This window comes from Lycium ferocissimum, chromosome 9 (genome assembly GCF_029784015.1).
Source record: "Lycium ferocissimum isolate CSIRO_LF1 chromosome 9, AGI_CSIRO_Lferr_CH_V1, whole genome shotgun sequence".
Classification (NCBI taxonomy): Eukaryota; Viridiplantae; Streptophyta; class Magnoliopsida; order Solanales; family Solanaceae; genus Lycium; species Lycium ferocissimum.
The window spans coordinates 64,400,103-64,421,798 of record NC_081350.1 but is presented as its reverse complement, the minus strand read 5'-3'; the positions used below and the strand labels follow the sequence as shown (position 1 = coordinate 64,421,798).

General features: G+C 36.3%; 1 protein-coding gene across 1 annotated transcript; it reads right to left on the bottom strand.

The window, feature by feature from the left end:
- Positions 1-4,516: 4,516 nt before the first annotated feature.
- LOC132031480 (uncharacterized) lies at positions 4,517-14,545 on the bottom strand. Its single transcript, XM_059421462.1, has 10 exons — positions 14,219-14,545; positions 12,848-13,022; positions 12,546-12,704; positions 7,922-8,015; positions 7,354-7,424; positions 6,309-6,360; positions 5,457-5,505; positions 5,247-5,369; positions 4,948-5,067; positions 4,517-4,865 (listed from the first exon to the last, which is right to left on the bottom strand). The coding sequence occupies exons 1-10, from the start codon at positions 14,410-14,412 to the stop codon at positions 4,730-4,732; spliced, it is 1,173 nt and encodes a 390-aa protein (XP_059277445.1). The 5' UTR covers positions 14,413-14,545; the 3' UTR covers positions 4,517-4,729.
- Between the last annotated feature and the right edge of the window lie 7,151 nt (positions 14,546-21,696).

Genomic DNA, 21,696 nt, shown 5'->3' with positions numbered 1-21,696 from the left:
TGTATGGGGCACAATTATCCTAAAAGAATTACGCAAAGTAAGACTTAAAGGCACAGGAAGAGGGGTTAGAGTAACAAAGGACTTAGAATCAAAACACATATGCTCTGAAGCACCTGAATCTATGATCCAAGTGCTGGAATAAAAACTGAAAAACAAGTTCCTGAGTATTTCATGATTGTACAAGCAATTGCATTAGCATTAAAACTAGTATTTGTGGTTCCTGCTTGCCCCATCTTCACTTCCTTTATTACTTTTTGAACTAGATCTACATATTGATCCTTGCTTAAACCTTGATTGTAATTGCCCTTGCTTAAGCCCTGATTGTAATTGCTTAAAATGACCTCTAGCAATGGGCTATTTAAGACTTCAACATCTTCTCCAGAATTTACCCCATTTGCCTTGAATTATTCCTGAGGGTTTTTAGACTTGGTGAACTCAAAATCCTCAGGAAAACCAGGAAGTCTATAAAAGTCATCATGAACATGTCCTGTTTTCCCACAGTAAGTGCAGAGTGAATTTGGATTATACTTTGATTTTCTTTATTTGAATCTCTGAATTTGTTTTCCGTTTCTTTGATTTCCATTTCCATATTTCCGTGGTTGAAATGCTCCCCTAACTTGCCGATTTCCAATCCTTTGATTTGTTCGCCTTGTGTAGTTTCCATGAAAGATGTAGAGTCAGTTGGAAAATTTGTTGCATTAGCATATATTTCCCTTTGATTCTCATCTTATAGTAAAAGGGAATATCTTTGGGTCAATGCTTGGCAAGGGATTCATCATTAAGATGTTTCCCCTTGCCTAAGCATACACATCATTTAATCCCATAAGAAATTGCATTAACTTTTGATCTTCTAGAGATTTAATCATCTTATTTTTTCCTTCACAAACACGTGTGCAAGTACAACAAATGATGAGGTTAAGAGAGTCTAACTCATCCCAGAGTTTCTTAAGTTTTGTGAAGTATCCTACCATATCAAGTGTACCTTGTACTAAGGTTGATAATTCTTTTTGCAGATGGTACAGTTTTGCACCATTAGCCTTGCCAAATCTGTGATCCAAACTAGCCCAAAGTTCTTTTGTTGTTTTAGAGTAGATCACAATTTTTTTTGTCAATGAGTTCAACAACCATGCAGTCACCGTGTTGTTGCAACTGCTCCATTGCTCATACTCAGCTGCAGTCAGATCTAGAGCTTTACAAGCTCCATTGATAAAGCCAAGTTTCCTTTGGCTGAAAATACTATTAGCACTGACCTTCTCCAACCTGGAAAACCTCTTCCATAAAAAACAGAGTTGATGATGTTCATACTAGGTGAATCAAAAGGATGTAGATAGTATGGATGACTAGCATTAATGGTGTTGGAATTCCCAGATCCAGTGACCTGGGCATCAGTGAGTTTGATTTGTATTAGGCATTTTGTATTAGGTGAAGATGATGTAAACAGTGATGAACAATTGATTTAGATGATTGAAATTCTTGGATCGAGCTACTGCTCCGATACCATAAAGGAATGAAAAGAGAATATTTGGGAAATTTTCTGATATCCTTGTATTCACATATCAAGGTTGTATATATACATGTATTGAAAGCAAAAATAATGATGAAAGAATAACCTACTTTACATTTGTCCTCCTACTATTTGTACAGCCTATAATTATCCTAACTAAATTTTATTTTTCAGTGTGCAAATCACGTGACTGAAGCGTCCTCGTCTTCTAATTTTGTACAGCTGTGGTGTCTATCCAACGGCCACAATCCATCTCAGCATTTGTGATCAATGCTCCAGATTTTTCCACGTCTCTTAGAGACAAAACATTATTTGTCCTAGGATCCTTCGAAGCTTTGACTGAAATCTTAGTCTCATTTTCTGCATTCTTCTTCTCGAGCTTCTTCTTCTTCTTCTTCTTCTTCTTCTTCTTCTTCTCCTTCTTCTTCTTACTGATAAGTGGTGTAGAATCCACGGAATTGGAGGATTTCATCCCAATAAGTCATATGACAATAAAATAATTCCGTGATACATATACATCATTTCAGAAACTAATTACTCTAGTAGCTTGAAATTGTTATTTTTATGCAATGTTTTCTCCACACTTTCATATCACCAATTTCACAATATGAAGAAAAAACAATCATACTAAAATTTTAAAAATATATGCTTGCCATATAAAATTATTTAGCAAAATATTTTAATAGTAAGAAAAGTATTTATAAGTACACAGTGACGTCATTCATCTTTGAATCAAACATCTTCGGCTTGACTAAATGAAAGCTATTAATTAAAATCTTTACAATATATCTTCATCTAATCTCTTGTAGCTTAATTACACCTAATAAATTAAAAATATCCTCAACATAAAATATAGAAATCTTAAAATAATAGATCATAAAATGTTAATCCCATTTTTTTTGGAAAAGAAAATATTAATTGAAGTCTACCAATGTGTATTTTTCTTCTTCAAATTTTACCTTGAACCCTAAATGATCACATTGAAATCATGCTAGCCAAATCTGAAAAAAAATCAGAGGTTATTTGTATTCCTCGGACACCCCAGCCTACGTCACCATTTAATATTTTTTGGCCCACTATTGGCCAAACCAAAGAGACCTACATTTAGAGAAATAATTTGATCAATGAACATTCCATGTCCGTGATTAAAAAACTAATCAATGGAAATAAAAGTTAATTACCTGATCAATTTGAAGGCTATGACTTTTGAGATTGTAAGTAAAGATTCTGAGCCTACAGTTTGAGAATATTTGGGGAATTAGGCTCTTAGAATAAAAGGAGAATAAATTATATACTGTACTAAAATTATAATATTGATGTTCTCAATGTATAGTCTCAGAGTTACCATCCTCAAATGCAAAGAATATAAAATGTGTAAATTGAATAATTTCATGATTTTGAAAAGTTTTTTATTTAAAATATCGACAAACTACCAAAATAACAATTCGCCAAAAGCAAAAGGTGAGTAGATAGATGAAAGGAAAAGCAATTTGATAATACGTAGTATCATTTATCAAAAAAATATGCACTCCAATTGACGCATTCAGATATTGTCAATTTACAGAGATTTACAAGTCGTCAATGCATGTATAGATTAATGCCTCGTTAATTACCTTTTAAATGACTAATTGAGTGTTTGAAGTTCTTGGCACAACTTTAAGATGCACGACCCTCGGTTGTAAAAATCTCCCGCCTCTCGTTATCTACAACCTTTACGAAATACTCTTCTGTCTGCAATAGAAAGCTACTTGTTGACAAACGGAATCCTAGACAACCATTTCAATAAAGCCCACAAATGAATCTAAGTAATGAAGTAGCTTAAACAACAGAATCGTTAAGCTAAAAGGATGATTAAATATGAGTGGCAACCGGCAAGCACGTGAAAATGAACGTCAATCCATTGAACTAAAATAATGGTAGAAAGGATCTTTGTGCATTTACCTTGTCAAAAGAGAAAAATAATTTTTATCCATTTCATTTCACTCCATAGCCTTTGACATAAAAATAATCCAAACTATAGTAAGTACAATGAAGTAGTTGTGAGAATAAGCCGCTTATTCTCAATGCCTTCATAAAGTTACCATAAACTTCCTTAGATATTACCTTGCCCTTTTCACCACTCCTGTCAGAAACCATGATGTTGGGTTGATCATGCCTTAGTCCCCTAATCAATTGCTCTATCAAGCAATTTAATTTGATTAAATAAGTTTTGAAAATTATTTCATGATATAAAGTATTACTTTCTACCGTTATAATATCATTTTTTTGTGAGGATTGCCCTTCAAAGGCATTGGTCTTTAATTTTTGACCTTCGCCTAATACCATGAGGTTTTGGGTTCGAATCCCGGCTTGGCTAAAAAAAAAATAATTCCCAAAGCAAAGTTTCGTAGCAAAATTAGGCCTATTCGGGCAAAAGTTAGGCCTTAAGGCAGAGTTTTACAAAATTTCAACTGAATAAAAAAAAAAAAAAAAATTTGCCTTATGTCTGAAGGCAAAACTCTGCCTTAAGGTAGAGTTTGCCTTATGCCTGAAGGCAAAACTCTGCCTTAAGTAGAATTTGTAGTCAAACTCTGTCTTAAGATAAAGTTAGAAACTCTGTCTTGCAAATCCAAACTCTACTTTGGGATTTTTTTTTTTTTTGATTGAACGGGGATTCGAATCTGAAACCAAGGGGTTTTTAGCGAAGGACAAAAACTAAAGACAACCAATTTGAAGGGCAAAAATAGACCACCCCTGAATAAGGCCAATCGTGCAAATTGCCCTTATAATATTAGGGAAGAGAATTGGGGGGACTAAGGTCCTATCATCTTTAATTTTCTAAACGTTTTTTTGCATTTACTTAAGTATATGAAGAGATTAGGTTTCAAAATCATTTCATGATATAAATATAAATATAAATATTATACGTTTTTTTTCATTTACTTAAGCAATTGATGAGATTAGGTTTGTAATCATTTCATGATATATAAATACAAATAATATGCAGTTGCAATTTTAGGGAAGACACGGCAGGGAACTGAACGTCTTCCTCATTTAATGATGTAATTACTTAGCCACATTTAGATTAGACTTTTAAGAATTAAGTTAAACATGAAATTAGGAGAAAAAGACAAAAAAAAAAACCATAAAAAAGATAAATAAGAATGGCGGTCATAGAGAGGTGCCACATCACCTTGTCTATGCGTAGCTTTATTATATAATCTAATCTTGCACATAAATGTCAAGTTAGGCACTTAAAGCAGCTGAAAAGAGATGTTCACGTCTACTTCCTATGAATTTCTGCCGAAATTGCTCGAATTTTCCTTCTTGAATTGCCTCTCTGATAGAGCGAAAGAATCCCAGAAAATGATGTGTGTTATGTCTGGGAAATGAAAAACAGAATCACATTAAGTACCATGAAGACATGACAACAAAGCAAGAAAATAAGGCAGAGAGCTTCATACATTTCCAAGAGAATATGTGCCAGCATCTCATGGACATTGAGAAGGTGATTGATGTATGCTTTTGTATGATTGTGGCATGTATAACACTCGCAATTATCGACAATAGGAGATATATCCTTCCTGCAAGAGGGAATGGAGAGGGAGGACACAAATTGCATTATCAGTGAACTTCATCTCAGCAAGATTACATACCATCACTTCTAAGTATAACATTGAGCGCAATTGTAGCTATGCCAGTATGTTGCAAATTTCAGTTAAAGTGACTATCACAAGAAGTCTGAAGTACGAACATGACTCACCTATACATTGTTGCTTTCAAATTTATCTTTGTGCCATCATTTCCTGAATTACTATTTGGTTGATTAGTAATTTGAGTCGGAAAGGTGAGAGCAAAGCCTCCTAGTGTGAGATGGTAGATGTAACTGGAAAAAAATTCCAATGTCACGATTTCAGCTAAGAGAATCAGATATAGAAGAAAGGAGATACCAATATGCTGAGCTAGCACGTACGTGGAATCAAATAGATCAACACCTGCAGCAACACCTTGCAAGACCTCCTCTGTGGAGAAAAAAAGTTAATCCCTTCAGCCACAAGAAGATTACAATTGTTAATTCAAATATCCAACAGTGAGAAAGCAAGTAGGTTAAATCTGGTGGATACTGAAGTTGTTGTTTATACTAGGCTACTAGCTATAACAAACAAGCTCCTCTTCGTTTTTGTTGAAGTGTGTGACCATCTTATCTAAAAGCTTAAGCTGTTAGAGAGAGCATACTTATTATTTAATTACATTTACAACACGCCCCCTCAAGTGGGGCTGATTCCTATTTCAGGGGCCAAGCACGCGGATATTCTGTTTGATATTAGGTGACGGTGAGGTTGTGACGGTGAGGTTCGATCCCAGACTTCTGCCTGCTCTGGTACCATGTTGAAGTGTGTGACCATCTCATCTAAAAACTTAAGCTTTTAGAGAGAGCACACTTATTATTTAATTATATTCTCAACAGTTTTCAAACAAAATACTGATCACTATGTTGACATGCATCGGCGGGCCTGATTCTTATTTCAGGGGCCAAGCACGTGGATATTCTTTTTGATATTGGGTTCGATCCCAGGACTTTTGCCTGCTCTAGTACCATGTTGAAATGTGTTACAATCTCATCTAAAAACTCAAGCTTTTAGAGAGAGCACACTTAATATTTAATTATATTCTCAACATTTTTCAAACAGAATACCAGCATGCATGATAATGCAAATATTTCTGGGAGTACAACAGTGAATGAGTGACACAAGAAGACCGACTGGAGCAAACAGGAAGAGATGAACAAAGATAGGATTGCAAGCATTCATGATATCAGTCTTGCCTGGTAGTCCGAGGCCACTTATGAGACGTGGCTTTTCTTCAGGTAAACTATCCTGCAACCAGTAACATCATAAGCCACCAAAAACTTGAGTTTTCCACTGTATGCAAATAAGTAGAATATTTTACAGTCTACCAAAGACAAAGGACCCCTGTAAACATGTAACAGGGAGAAGCCCATTTGTCCGAAACTAACATTTATTGTCAACTTTAAGGCAGTCATAAAAATGAAAATAAAAAAGTTAGCATGAACATTGACCTTCAAGTTAATACACTGAATGAAGATGATTAGCAACTTATGGACCTGAAGGAGATCCTACAGGAAGTATTTACACAACACAGAACCACCTACACTATATCACATGTACAGCAAATTGGCACTTGAAGCACCAGCACCAAACTACTCCAAAAATGCAGGACCATAGATAGTCGCCAACTTATATTAAAAGTCCATGTTATGGACTCTTCACTTTAGCTATTTACACCTGATTCAAGAGGGATGACATAGGTGCAGCCTGTTGATATGAACCTCAAATACACCAAAACCTGATAAAAATTTAATCCTCATGTGGCATTCGAGTCAAACTGAGTTCAGTTTACATTTTACATTACATAAGGTGCTAAGTTTTCAAAAGAGCTCCTAAAAGTATATGGGCCCCCAAGGGTTTGGTTCAATGGAAAAAGTGGTAGAGCACGAAATATGTGGTAGGCACACATGACGAGTTTAATTTTCTCTGGTGAACCCTGGTATTTAAGTGAAAGGTAGAGTGGAGGGTCCATTATCTACTAAGTTTCGAAGTTGGAATAACAGATCTCTTGATTTTACTCGCAAAAAGAAATGTATAAGGTGAATAGACCTAAAGCAAATTGCTTATCAAGACATCTTACGATCTGATTCCCGTCTTTATGCTCAGTATGTACGTTAACTATAGTGATGGGCCAGTCCTTGCCTTCCACATCCATTTCAAGAGAAGGACTTCTTTAGAAGTAAAAGTGTTTCGTGCCAAAAGAAAAAGAACGGAAGCAGAAATACAATAAGAAAATCTTACCGTAACAGCGCTAAGGAGGGAGTTGCGCTCTTCCATGCTCTCCCCTAGTCCAAATCCACCAATCCAAAAACCTGCATTGAGAAAAACTCATTCTGAAATTAATAGGATATTTTCATGAGACCAAACAAATAAATACATAGCCATGAGGCCTTTGATTATTTAACAAAAGTAAACTTCAGCGAAACAGAATCACTTGCAAAAGATGGCAGATCAAAAAGGACCAGGATCCCCTCTGGTAGAAGCTTTAATAGTTTAATTCTGTCAAATAGTCTTTTCCAAGAGAGGAACTTAAGTAAAATGAAATTCATCAGTGAGGGAAAGATATTTTCAGATGTAGAGATACTCATGAAACAAAAGAACTTTTCTCCAACACTGTTGGAGATCAGTTTAGTCATGTCATAGAAAAAACCTAATACTTTTGATAACAGAAATTCTAATTGATTTATTCGTTAGTTAAGAGGATTTCACTTACAACAGTCACATTCTCTAAGTGTATTTTGAACTAGACATTGCTGTAATTACCAATACGGTGGCTATGGAAGTATATGACCTTGAAGAGGGAACAAACCTTCTACATTCCTCTTAGCAACTTCTTGAGCACAACTTCGGCGCTCCTCCACCCTAGAGCCTCCCACAACGGATCCAAACACTGCTCCATCTGTCTACATTTCAGCAGTTATAACACTTTTTGATGAGATTAAGTAGCAATATACTTGGTAGGGTTAACAACACCAGGAAATAATTTTTTCAAAAAAAATAAAAATAAACAGAAAGAAATAAGAGAAGGAACAAATAGGACGAACGTATGTACCTGGTTAAATGATGAAGAAATCACCTTTGACTATGAGGCTGGTTAATTGAATATGAGACTAAATGATGAAGAAATCACCTTTAATGTGCAAAAGTCGATAGGAGACCTAGTGAATTTGCTAATTGTTCACTTGTAGAGGTCGTGGATGTAATAAAGCTAGAAGACGAGAAAACTTGAGGATCTGTTGGAAGCATGTTTGCTGAATGTGGATGAATTTGATTGTGAAGGTTTGGCTGAGTGGGTCTTGATGGCAAGGGATATTGGCAAAGAGAGCGAACTACTTAATTTGTCTGAGAGAAAGACACTACCCGCCAAGCCATCAATTGAAGAACCACCAAAGCTAGAATTGAAGCCATTGTTGAGTCATCTAAGGTATAAATTTTTAGGACCTAACTCTATTTTACCTATTATTATTTCATCTGGTTTGTTAGATGTGCAGGCAGAACAACTTATACAGGTATTGAAGGAGTGAATGATAGCCATAGGATGGACCATCGCTGACATAAAGGGTATTAGTTCTGACTTCTGTATGCATAAGAATATAATGGAAGAGAACAAACCTTTCTTAGAACATCAAAGAAGGTTAAACCCGAACATGAAAGATGTGGTTGGACGTGGCAAATTTTTTTCCTATATCTGGCAGCGCATGGATGAGTCCTGTGCAATGTGTCCCAAAGAAAGGTGGGATGAACGTGGTCCAGAATGAAAATAATGAGTTGATACCTACTAGGACTGTATCTGTATGGACAATAGAAAGCTCAACAATTCCACCACAAAAGATCACTTCCCACTTCCATTCATCAATCCGATGTTGGATAGAGTGGCTAGTAGGGAATACTTCCGTTTCTTAGACGGTTATTCGAGGTTCAATTAGATCCACATGTCCTTATGGTACTTACACATTCCATAGGATGCTATTTGGACTGTGCAATGCACCAACAACCTTTCAAAGATGCATGATGTCCATCTTCATAGACATGGTAGAGGACATCATGGAAGTGTATATGGATGATTTCTTGGTGGCAGCCTGGCAGGATATTCTTTCAACGACTGCTTGAGTGTCATTTCATTGTACAGGAAGGTATAGTCTTAGGGCACCGAATTTCTTTTAAGGGTATAGAGGTGGACATTCAGAGCGAAAATTGAGGTGATAGAGAAATTGCCACCACGTATATCACTCAAAGCAATCCGGAGCTTTCTTGCACGCCAGGTTTTATAGACGACTTCTTAGAGATTCTTCTAAAATTTCTAACCCATTATGAAAATTGCTTGAAAGAGCTCACCCTTTTGTGTTTTCTAATGAGTGCAGGTTAGCTTTTGTGTAGCGGAAGAAGAGATGGGTGACTGCACCAATCTTTCTTGCACACGACTGGAGCAACCATTTGAGAAAACGTACTATGGTAGCGACTATGCCGTGGGAGCAGTTTTGGGGCAAAGAAAAGATAAAAAATCATGCACCTCATTTACTATGCTAGTCGGAAACTAAGTGGAGCATAACTGAATTACACCACTATACAGAGAAGGAGATCATAACAGTGGTATTTGCCTTCAATAAATTCAGGTCTTATTTAATTAGGTCTAAAGTTATTGTTTATACTTACCATGCGGTAATTAATAGCAAAGGAGTCCAAATAGAGATTGATCTGATGGGTACTACTACTACAAGAATTCGACCTTGCGATCAGAGATAGGAAGGGCACTGAGAATCAGGTGGCAGACCATCTGTCAAGGTTGGAAGGAGTTGAAAAAAGGGTTGAAGTTCAAGAAACCTTTCCGGATGAACAATTGCTAGCGGCATCACATGAGGAGACGTCATGCTATGCAGACATTGCAAACTACCTGGCGAGCGATATTGAGCCTTATGAGTTTTCTTTTGTTCAAAAGAAAAAAGTTTGTCATGATTGACATTATTATTAATGGGATGACCCTTTCCTTTTTAAGATTTGTGTCCATAACATGATCCGAAGGTGTATTCCCGAGAAAGATCAAAATTTTGTTTTGTAGGACATGTCATGCATCACCATATGGTGGTCATTTTGGAGGAATTAGGACCCTTTGTAAAGGTGCCAGAATTGGATTCTATTGGTCGTCTCTATTCAAAGATGCAAATATATAGGCCAGGAGTTGCGATGAGCGCCAAAGAACTGACAACATCTCCTGCTGTCATGAGAGGCCAATGAACCCCACACGTCAAACACTTCCACCACTTGGAAAGGGTTTATTGGCCTCTCATGATGGCGAGAGATGTTGCCAGTTCTTTGGCACTCAGCACAACTCTTGGCCCATATATTTGCATCTTTGAATAGACGGCCAACAAAATCCCAATTCTAGCACCTTTGCACCTCCAAAAAGACCACCATATGACGATGCATGACATGCTTGCAAAAAAAGAATTTTGATACTTCTCTGGGATCCACCACCGGATCATGTGCTCTACACAAATCTTAAAAAGGAAAGCATCTTCCCAAAAAAGATGATGGAAAATTATGAAAACTTTTTCTTTTGAACAAATGAAAGCTCCTAAGGTTCAAACCGCTCGCCAGGTAGTTTGCAATGTCTACATACCATGACGTCTCTTCAAGGATGTCGCTAGCAATTGTTATCAAGAAAGGTTTCTAGAAATTCTTTCTTTTCAACCCTTTTTTCAACTCCTTCCAAGCTTGACAGGTGGTCTGCCACCTGATTCTCCGTGCCCTTCCTATCTCTAATCTCAAGGTTGAATTCTTCTAGTGGCAAGACCTATCGGATCAATCACAATTTGAACTCCTTTGTTATCAAGTACCTAATTCCTGCTGGTCAGTATAAACAATAACTTTAGATCCAATTAAATACGACTAGAATTTGTCGAAGTCAAACACCACTGCCAGCATCTTCTTCCCTGTAGTGATACAATTCAGTTGTGCTCTACTCAATGTCCGGCTAGGATAGTAAACGGGTGCATGATTTTATCTTTTCTCTGTCCCGGAACTGCCCCCGCAACATTGGTGCTAGCATCGCACATTATCTTAAATGGTTGCTCCAGTCGAGTGCAACAATGATGGTGTAGTCACCAATCACTTTTCAGCTCTTCGAAGCTAATCAACACTCATAAAAAAAACACAGAACGGTGATCTTTTTCAAGCAATTTACATGAGGTGTTAGAAATTTTAGAAAAATCTCTAAAAAACTGTCTACAGAAGGCGGTGTGCCCAAGAAAGTTCCGGATTGCTTTGGTTGATATAGATGATGGCAATTTCTCTATCACCTCAATTTTCACTCTGTCCACCTTTATACCCTTACTAGAAACTTGAAATCCTAAGGGGTCATTTGGTAGATGGTTTGGAGGTGAGTTATGCAAGTATTAAATCCTGCATATACATGTATAAATTATGACGCAATCTATGTATTATTTTATGCAGGACAGAAGGTGGAATAACTAATACATGAATAACTAAACCCTGCATAGCTAATCCCAACATAAAATAATACATAGATTTCCTCATAACTAATTCATGTATTACTAATACCTGCATAACTCTAACCAGCTACCAAACGACCCCAAAGATTATACCTTCATGTACTATAAAATGGCACTTATCCCAGTTTAATACCAGATTTGTCTCTTCGCACCCCTCGACACTCTTTTCAAATTCCTCAAGTAGTCATTAAAAGAGTTCCCCACGACCGAGAAATCATCCATAAGCACTTCCATGATGTCCTCCACCATGTCTGTGAAGATGGTCCATCATGTATCTCTGAAAGGTGGATGGTGGAATGCACATTCCAAATGGCATCCTACAAAATGCGTAAGTATCATAAGGACTGGTGAATGTCGTCTTTTCTTTATCCTCGGGGCAATGTGGATCTAATTGTATCCTGAATAACCATCTAAGAAATAAAAGTATTCTCTATCAGCCAGTCTATTTATCATCTCTATCGATGAATGGAAGTGGGAAGTGATCTTTCTTGGTGGCGTTGTTGAGTTTTCTGTAGCCCATACAGATATGCCATCTAGTGATAGTCCTGGCAGAGATCAACTATTTATTTTCATTCTAGATCACGGTCATCTCACCTTTCTTTGGGACGCATTGCACAGGCTCACCCCTATCAGTGTCAGGTATAGGAAAAATTATTCCCTCGTCCAACTACTTTATCACCTCCTTCTTCACCACATCTTACATGTTTGGGTTTAGCCTCCTTTAACGTTCTACGAAAGGTTTATTCTCTTCCATTATATTCTTATGCATACAAAAGTCGAGGCTAATACCCTTGATGCTTGCAATGTTCCATCCTATGGCCATCTTGCATATTGACATCAAACTCAGGCTTGTAATTAAGCAAATCCAGATACACAGTGCAAGCAAAGCAGAAAATAGATAAATAAACAGTATGATATGCCTACCGAGCTTGAAGTAATGCATTCGTCGAGCCATTTTAGTGTACGTTCAACTGAGGCTTTATTCCTCTTTTCAGAAGCCCAAGCAGGAACTTCATCAGCTAAACTGGCCCATAAATTTGGCCTCATTGAAGAAATCATTTCCATGTATTCTGCAGGCTTAATCTGCCAAGCAAGGCAAAGAAAATTTTCATTGAACAAATAAACTTGATGGGAGGAAAAAATACAAGAAAATGGTCGTAACTGGGGTGGTTGCACTAAACAAGAAGGTGGTCCAATTATAAGCATAAAAAGGATAATGAAATTACCAACATACGACCACAAGGAGTTTCAAAGGAAGCTCCAATCCTGTTAGTACTGTCATGGTCTGGAATAGATCTAATAGAATCCCTTGGCACAGCTACCAGTATATGATCACGTAAACCAAGCAATTGGTGCAGCCCTCCAATGTTTGAGATTGCTTTTAGGGAAATGCCTTCCAAGCTAGAAAAAGAAAATTAGACAAACCTGAGTTGTGTGGATCACCTCATCAAAAAGGTTAAACGCTTCAACTCCTATTACAAGCGGAAAACGTATGTGTTGTATAACATGCAAGAACAGGAAGAAGGTGAAGGTCAACTTTTACCAAGTGATGATGGTGTGCCCCATAAAAAGAAAAGCAGGCGTTAGAACTACAGCCAAAGGTGATTTTAATAGAAAGAAATCCGAGTTTTTAGATAAATACATTAGGAGCCGAGCGGAGACTCTCTAGATTCTCAAGGTAGGGGTAAGGTCTGCGTACACAGTACCCTCCCCAGACTCCACTTGAGGGATTATACCGGGTTGTTGTTGTTGTTATTGGAGCATCAAACAAGGGTTAAAATTAGCAAAAGAGATGGGATATAAAAAATTAGAAGTAACGGACTGCCTACTTAATGTCAAGCTTATCAAAGAGATAGGTTGTACAGTTTCACCGTCTTAGGGCTATTATTGAAGATTGCATATACTAATTGAAAGTAACAAGGAGGATTATACATATCGGGAGGGAAGCAAACAAAAGTGCAGATCTCTAGCAAATGAATATTACAAGCATGATGATGATTTGATAGTAGTAAAGATGCGAGAGTTCATACAACTTATAAACGATCTTAAGAACTTTATTTTCCATTGTACCAAAAAGAAAAAGGTTAAACTGTTAAAAGACCAACACTCTTTTCTTAGCTAGTTATAAAACTTTTGATTAATTTATGTTGGTCTTCAACACGGGACACTTCTTTTTAGAAGGTTGGGATTTAGTGCAATCCTCACATACAGGGTGGATTCTTTTGAATCTTTTCCTTGGGGCTAGGTATTTGGAAATTATTTTTATAATTGAATAATAACTACACTTTACAAGGTAGGGGTAAGGTCTGCCTATATTCTACCCTCCCGCACCCACCTGACGGGATTATATTGGGTATGTTGTTGTTGTAATAATAACTGCACTTGAAACTTTGATCTCTGCCCTAATACTATGAATCACATTATCTAAAACCAAAACTGATACAGAGGTAATATTGGTCTTGAAGAAGTAAGAAAAATAGCACCAGTATTTCACATAGCTTTACTTAATTAATACTAGAAAATTTAGAGCATGGACAAAATAACAAGCACCTTGTCTGCAAGTAGCAAAATAAAGAGAAAAGGGAAAGAGAAGTTACAAGTGAAGGGGGCTGAAATGGAATAGTTTAGAATGCGGGTTAGGGAGAGAAGGGAGATGATCAGGTGGGATGTAAACAGGTAACCCTTTGCGAGTTGTAAGAAGGAGAGCAGGTGTCTCTATGGATTGAGTTCCCAGTTGAAGAACCCCACCTCGGGCTCTACCGTTGCTCAATGCCTTTACTGCAAACTTCATTCTCTTCTTCTACTTCTCTATGCCGGCGGTTAGAGAACACTCGCTTCCCGCCTTTCACCTATTATTAAACCCCAAAAAAGAGAGCTACTCCATTAAAGTAACCAATAAAATATTCCGCGTAATTACCATCTTTGTTTTGGTCATTAAGCCTAGTTACCATTAATTGTTCTTACTATTATTACAGTCGGGTTTTCTATAACCCCATCCTTATATAACAGCAATACGCTCTTTGTAAAAATAGTTCTCTATAATATCTATCTTCTTTTCAGTAATACAGCAATTACCCATCTTTTTATAAAAATTAAGTGGTCGTTTGGTTCATGGTATAAGAGAATTACCCATCTTTTTATAAAAATTAAGATTACTAATTATAACTTCTTGGGAATTACACCTTTATACCTTCTTAACCAACAGGGGATAACGCACTATTTACCCCCCCCCCCTAAGACTATATTCGGATAAGCCATTTACCCCCCTCGAATTATAATTCTTCTACACCTTAACTTTGGGGGAGTAACTATTACCCCCCTAAACTATCTTTTTTAGTAATTCTTTGCACCTTTATTGCTGACGTGGACGCTGTGTGTACACTATCCCAATTATACTAGAGGTTGTGTGAACAGGAGCCGTGGGCCCCCCAAGTCATCGCCCTTTTCCTTTTTAATTTAATTACCTTGGTCAAATCGGATCAAAACATTTCCGAAATATTAAAACTAAATTTTGTTTTTCAAAAAAAGGAAAAATGGATTATTTTTTTAAAATATCTAAAAATTTGATTTTTTACAAATTTGAAAAACTGGATTTTTTAATTAAGATATATGGAAAAATGGATTTTTTAAGTAAGATATATGGAAAAATGGATTTTTTTTAAAAATGTCCTAAAAAAACCAGATTTCCATGATTTCAACTTTTTAGGAATTTTTTTTTTCAAATAAAATCTTGATTTTTAAAAAAAAAAAAATCTGGTAAAAGTGTTTTTTTTTAAATGTGAAAAAACTGGATTTTTAAAAAAATCTGGAAAACTAATTATTTTTTCTAAATGTGGAAAACCCGTTTCTTTAAAATAAATCTGGAAAAATAGATTTTTTTTTTCATATATAGAAAAGAAATATCAGTTTTCCACATTTTTCTTAAAAAAAAAATAGATTTAAAAAGTCCAGATTTTCTTATAAGAAAACTCATTTTTCTAGATTTATTTTCTAAAAAAACGGATTTTCACATTTTTTTTTAAAAGTTCAGTTTTCCATATTTTAAAAATACATGTTTTTGAATTAAAAAAAAAAATCCACCTTTTAAATAAAAAATTTAGAAAAAAACCTTAAGCTTTAATGATAATTAATTAAGTGTAATTAAATGTGAAATATCTAATTAAAAAATGACATGTGTATAAGTTGATCAGATTTTATGCGTCTCACTCTCCCAAAGAGACTGAAATACACTCTACTTGCCAAGTCAACGGTTAGGGTGGTATTTATTATTATTTTTAAAAGTTTAAGAGGGTAATAGGACCCTCAAAAAGGAAAGGTGTGTCGCTGAAACTTTGGGTATAGTTCAGGGGGTACTGATGCCTTATCCCAATTATAAGTTTAGAGATTTTGATCAAATATTGTAATGCTTTATACACTATTTATAATAAGAAAAATTATATGAATATATATTTTCATAATTTTTATATTTCCCTTCTTTAAAATTTAAATAATTTTGTTATCTTTTATAATATTAAAAATGAACATTAGATTTATGTTTTTTTTTTTTTTTTTTGTCTATAACAATCAAATAAAATTTAAATGTCAAATGTTATTACAGGTGTATAACAGCCGATCGCTATAGCAGCCAAAAAATCTCGAGACAAACGAGACTGCTATAGAGAGGAATGGAGGAGCTTAGAATGCGAGGAAGGGAGTGAAGGGAGTTGATCAGTTGGGATGTAAACAAGCAACTCTTGAGAGTTGTAAGGAGAAGAGCAGGTGTCTCTACCTCGTTGAAGAACTCCAGCTCTGGCTTTGCTGTTGCTCAATGCCTTTATACCAAAACTTCATTATTCTCTTCTTCTACTTCTCTATGGCTCTCTTGACTGCGGTTTAGAGAAACTAGGTTCCCGGCCTTAGGATGTTATTAGACCCCCAAAAAGAGAGCAATTAGAGTAAGGCAATCAAATATTACGCCTACTTACCTTAAATTGTTCTTACTATTATTATCCCATCCATCCCAATTTATGTGACAGTTTTCCTTGTTGAGGGTCAAAAAGGAAAAAAAATTACTGCAATTCATTCGTATGTCCTTTAAATAATTTAAATTGTTAATTTTTGTGACTTAAATATTTTTTATGTAATTTCTAAACATGTAAATTATTTTTCAAAAACTTTATAGATTGTATGTCCGAATGCAAGGCCAAAATAAATAAGTTTGACTCTGAAAATCCGAACTACTCCCACTGTCTCAAATTATTTATTATTTTTTGTTTTACGCACCCTTTAAGAAATATTAATTAGGAAGGATATTTGACTACTTTACCTTTATTTATGTCTAAGTTATAATCTATCTCTATTAAATGTTTAGTCTATTTATGTATCATCTTCATTAATGATAAAATTCTACTAAGGGTAAAATGAGGAAAAAAATAATTGTGCTTTGAACTTCTAAAATGAAAAATAATTTGAGACAGTTATTTTTAGTAACCATGACAAATAATTTGAGACGCAGGGAGTATGCCATATAAATTGAGACAGGTTCTTTGAATGCCTTTGCCGTTGCTCAATGCCTTTAGAGCAAAATTCATTCTCTTCTACTACTTCTCTATGCCTCTCTCAAGACGGCTGTTTAGAGAAGCTACCTTTCCCTTCCCGCCTAAATATCCCTTCTAATGCAGAGATAGATATTATGTGTAAACCCTAGTCATCTCTATATGATAAATTAACTTTTCTTAAACACTCATAATATTGTTTATATTGGCTAGCTGTAGGGTTTAATGTAGAGGAATATTTAATGGGCTCATGGGTCATCTAGCACCCCTTATGGGTGGACCCGATCCAATAATACTTTCCAAAACATATCGTTAAGAAATGTGTTTGAATTACAAAATAAAAATGAAAGAAAAAGGTGTAAATTCGTAAATGGATGTTGATTTTATTTAGCTAACTCAAAAGAAGAAATGATGTTCCATCAAATTTATCATATCTTATTGACCACGTATACGAATTCAATTATATCGATTTACGGGTAAACAACTACTCAAATAAGGGTTGAGATCTATGCTCCCTAGGATTGAGATGGGATATAGGTAATGGGGAAAATATAAACATTTAGACTGGTAAAAAGCTTATTCATTCCCAAGCTTGCCCTCTTAATATTCACGAAGACAGACTCACTGTCTTTTTTCAAAAAAGGATAATGCAAAGTGAAATATACATTGCTTTGGTTAAATTTTGCGTAAACATATCGCGCTAACTATGTAATAGCAAGCGCGATGAACTTGATAAAAATTGCACCTCAAAATAACCCAATAAATAAATATGTTTGCTGAAGTGCTTATCCACAAACAAAGTATTTCCTACTGTATACATGTCAAAATATAGTTCGACACATGACAAAGTGGTATTGAAACACGTGGCAACAGAAGGGGGAACGTTGCAAGTTGTTTCATTTAATTCGAATAAGGAACCCCAGAGTCATCCGGAGTAAATCCGTAAAGGCAATGGCACGGGGTCATTAATGGAAGAATGACATTATATGGCCGGTCCAGATACGGAGCAAGCGTTACGTTTTAGAATTAAGACACCATTTATTACCCATTATTATTTATTATTAGAATTTAATCATAGCTTAAGAGCTGATGTGTTTGTTCTATAAAAGGAGCTTAACAACCCTTAGAGAGAGGCATCGAATAACAATCATTTTCTACTCATTCTGTGCTATTCAGTATTTTCAAATTAGCTATTTTGTTTATACTTTAATACCGAAATAATTCTCATCTTCTTAGAGCCGGAGCTATTATTTGTTACACTGGAGGAAACCCCATGAAGGATTTGCTGCAAGGATCCATAACATCCAGGCTTATTTATTCAATTATAGCTTATAGAACCTTCAATATATTTTTACCTGACTGATTATTATAGTTATTACTGATTTTATTTCATCCATTTATAACAAAACAATTTACGAATCCTTTAAACCACAAATAAATTCAACTGTTCTCTTTTTTAGGGTAAACAGTTTGGCGGCCACCGCTGGTCTAAGGATTATAGTGACATTGTTTTTTTGCTCTAACAATTATATTATCACTTTTAAATCTCTGTTACCAGGTAAAAAATGAACATGACAAATCTTTGGAAATCAAGCTGATGGAGTGTTGAACAATTCAAATACCCAGGAAAGAAATCAATCAGTAGGAGATGACTATACGAGGAACGAGCAAGTCCTGGAATCACCTCACGGGTCCAAGCACACTGGAGATGAAAACATTCCTAGCGTTGATATGAAGTAGAAGTGGTTGCAAAAGCGGATCCGGGAATAGCAAAAACACTAGAGTTGTTGGAAAAACAGCAGAAAGCCATTGCGGAATTGCAAGCAGGGAAAAACAATTTCGACCAGCCTAATATGGAGCGACGCACGGAGAGAAATGGTGAAGCCCGAGCAATGTTGCACTTTGAGGTGAAAAGACTTAGAAGCTCTTTCCAGCTGGTTGGAGAAAAAGAAAAAGAATTGAACAGTCGGTTGGATCGGAATGAAAATGAGTTCAAGGAATTCAATTCCCGGGAGCCCTACAAGTGTTAAAGGGGCGTATTCGAAAAGATATGTGCAACTACCGTACCCATTAAGCGCAACACCTAAACTCATTCCAAAGAGGTTTAAGATGCCGGATCTGCCCAAATACGATGGGACTACTGATCCTCAAGAGCACGTGACCTCATACACATGTGTTTTTAAGGGAAACGACATGTAGCCGGATGAAATTGAGTCCATTTTGCTCAAGAAGTTTGGTGAAACCTTGTCAAAAGGGGCAATAAATTGGCATTCGTTACTTCGTAATATTCAATTCATTCTTTCGAAATGCTTGATGATGATGCCTTTATTAAAGCTCACGCCGGGGCAAAGAAGGTGTCAGCAAGGAGGACTGATATATTTAAGATTGCTCAAGGTGATGATGAATTGCTTAGAGAATTCGTTATCCGATTCCAAAATGAGCGTATGTTATTATCGGTTGTCCCAGATGAATGGGTAGCAGAGGCATTTGCCAAAGGATTGACTCCTAAAAGTTCTAGTGCTTCATTAAAATTAAAAGAAAATTAATTAGAGTTCCCTGCTACAACAAGGGCAAATGTTCATAATAGGTACTAGTCAAAAATTCGGGTGGAAGATGACCAGTTCGGATTGCCGGCTGGGTCAAGTGGTTAGAGTCAAAATTACGACAGGCCAAGAAGGAATGCTAATTCTGATCCTAGATTTGGAAAAGATAGATATTAGCCATATGGTCAACAGGAAAGATCCCAAACCAGACTAGAACGGAGCCGGGGCAATCAGTATGAGAGACCAATTCAGAGCAGGAAGGATGAGTCTGGCTAGAGCAGACGTGGTTTGTAGCCCAAGGCAGCAACAGTTGTTTCTGTTACAAGTAAAACGGAAAATCCGAGGTTATCGGAGTACAACTTTAAAATTGACTTGGTAGAATTGATTGCGGTGATAAATCCATACCCATAAGGACGGATCCAAGCTAGAGAGACATAAGCTTATTTTGTGATTATCATGCGACTCATAGGTATCGAACGATTGATTGTCGGCACCTCAGGGATGAGGTAGCACGATTGTTGAAGGATGCTATTTAAGAGAATTCTTGAGTGACAGAGCCAAATATAACTACGGAAAGCATAAGGATCTGGTGAAGCAAGATCCACAGGCTAAGCCCCACCATGTTATTAAAATGATAATTGATGAATCTGAGAAAACCAGAGAGGTACCAGAAAGGGATCAAACTGCTTCGTCAGATCAGCAGCTGGAAAGGAAGGTAAACCTGGGCACCGGATTACCCCTAGAGCTTAGGCTTAAAATTTGCAAATGTCTTATAGATAATGCTGATGGTTTTGATTGGTTTTACTCAAACGAAGCAGGATCTTCATCGGAAACGATACCTTCAATTGAAAGGAATGAGACGACGGAAGTACTCGAGCGAGAGACTCCGGAATTGGAGGGATGGGATGTGTTATCAATAGGGAACAAAATTATAAGAAATTTTTTACCTCACCCAAATGATTTGGTGATATCCGCTTTTGTCAATGGTATTGTGGTTTCTGGAATAGCGGTAGCATCGAGGAGTACAATGAATACTATTCAGTGGGATGTTATAGAACAACTGGTTGAAATGGGTGAAATCGAATTGACTGGGGAAGGAGTCATTGATTTACTTCAATATGGAGTTATGGAATGGATGGTAGCAATCGGAGGTGGAGAAGGAAATGTGAAGTTTCGAGTAATCGATGAGGATAAGGGTTTCAAGGCTGCACTAGGGAAGCCTTGGATTCAAGATGCAAATGTCGTGATATCGGCTCCCCTCAACCGGTTAGAATTTTCAATCCCGAAGGGAGTGTTGCATGTCCGACAAGAAATTTTAATGAGTGGAATGTCCGGTAGCAGCACAGTTAAAGTTGGAAAAAAAAAAAGAAAAAGCGAAGGACGGATGGATTAGAGAAAAGGAAAAATTGGTTTTCAGGCCAAGATCATTTGGAGGTAAGTTTAAAAGTTTGAACGGATCTTTCTCTAAGAAAGTTTTTATATTTGTTGCAGGAACAAAAGATTGATTCAGGAACACTTCCCAGTAAGGATGGAGCCTGGAGGCAAAGGATTGAGCTCGGGACGTTTCTCATCAAGGATGGAGCCCGGAGGCAAAAGAAGATCGTAATAATGATTCGAAGGACTTAGCAAACACATGCTGCACTCTTTTTTCCTTCGCCTGATTTTTATCCCTGAAAATAAGAAAGGGTTTTTCTAGCAAGGTTTTTAACGAGGTAGTAACAAGCGTTTCGCTCCGAATAAAGGTCAAAAATTGATAATAATCTCAAGGAAGCTTTCAAGGAGAATAGCCACAAGAAGTTTGATTGGTTCTAGAACCGTATCAATAAAATTTAAAGTTAAGTGTTGTAAGAACTAGGGACTACGTACCAGACACTAAGTCAAAGTTTTAATGATTGCAATAATTTTTTTTGTCAAATGCTTGATTTAGAGCAGAAAGAGAATTATGTTGTTCAAATAGACTATTTAAACCAGAAACATTTGTTTTTTCTCAAATGCTTG

Coding starts and splice junctions, on each gene's coding strand:
- LOC132031480 (XM_059421462.1), bottom strand. CDS start 14,412: ATGAAGTTTGCAGTAAAGGCATTGAGCAACGGTAGAGCCCGAGGTGGG. Junction 13,023..14,218: donor CATTTCAGCCCCCTTCACTT/GTAACTTCTCTT, acceptor TTCTTTTTCTAG/CTTGGAAGGCATTTCCCTAA. Junction 5,506..6,308: donor AAGTGGCCTCGGACTACCAG/GCAAGACTGATA, acceptor TTTTCTCCACAG/AGGAGGTCTTGCAAGGTGTT.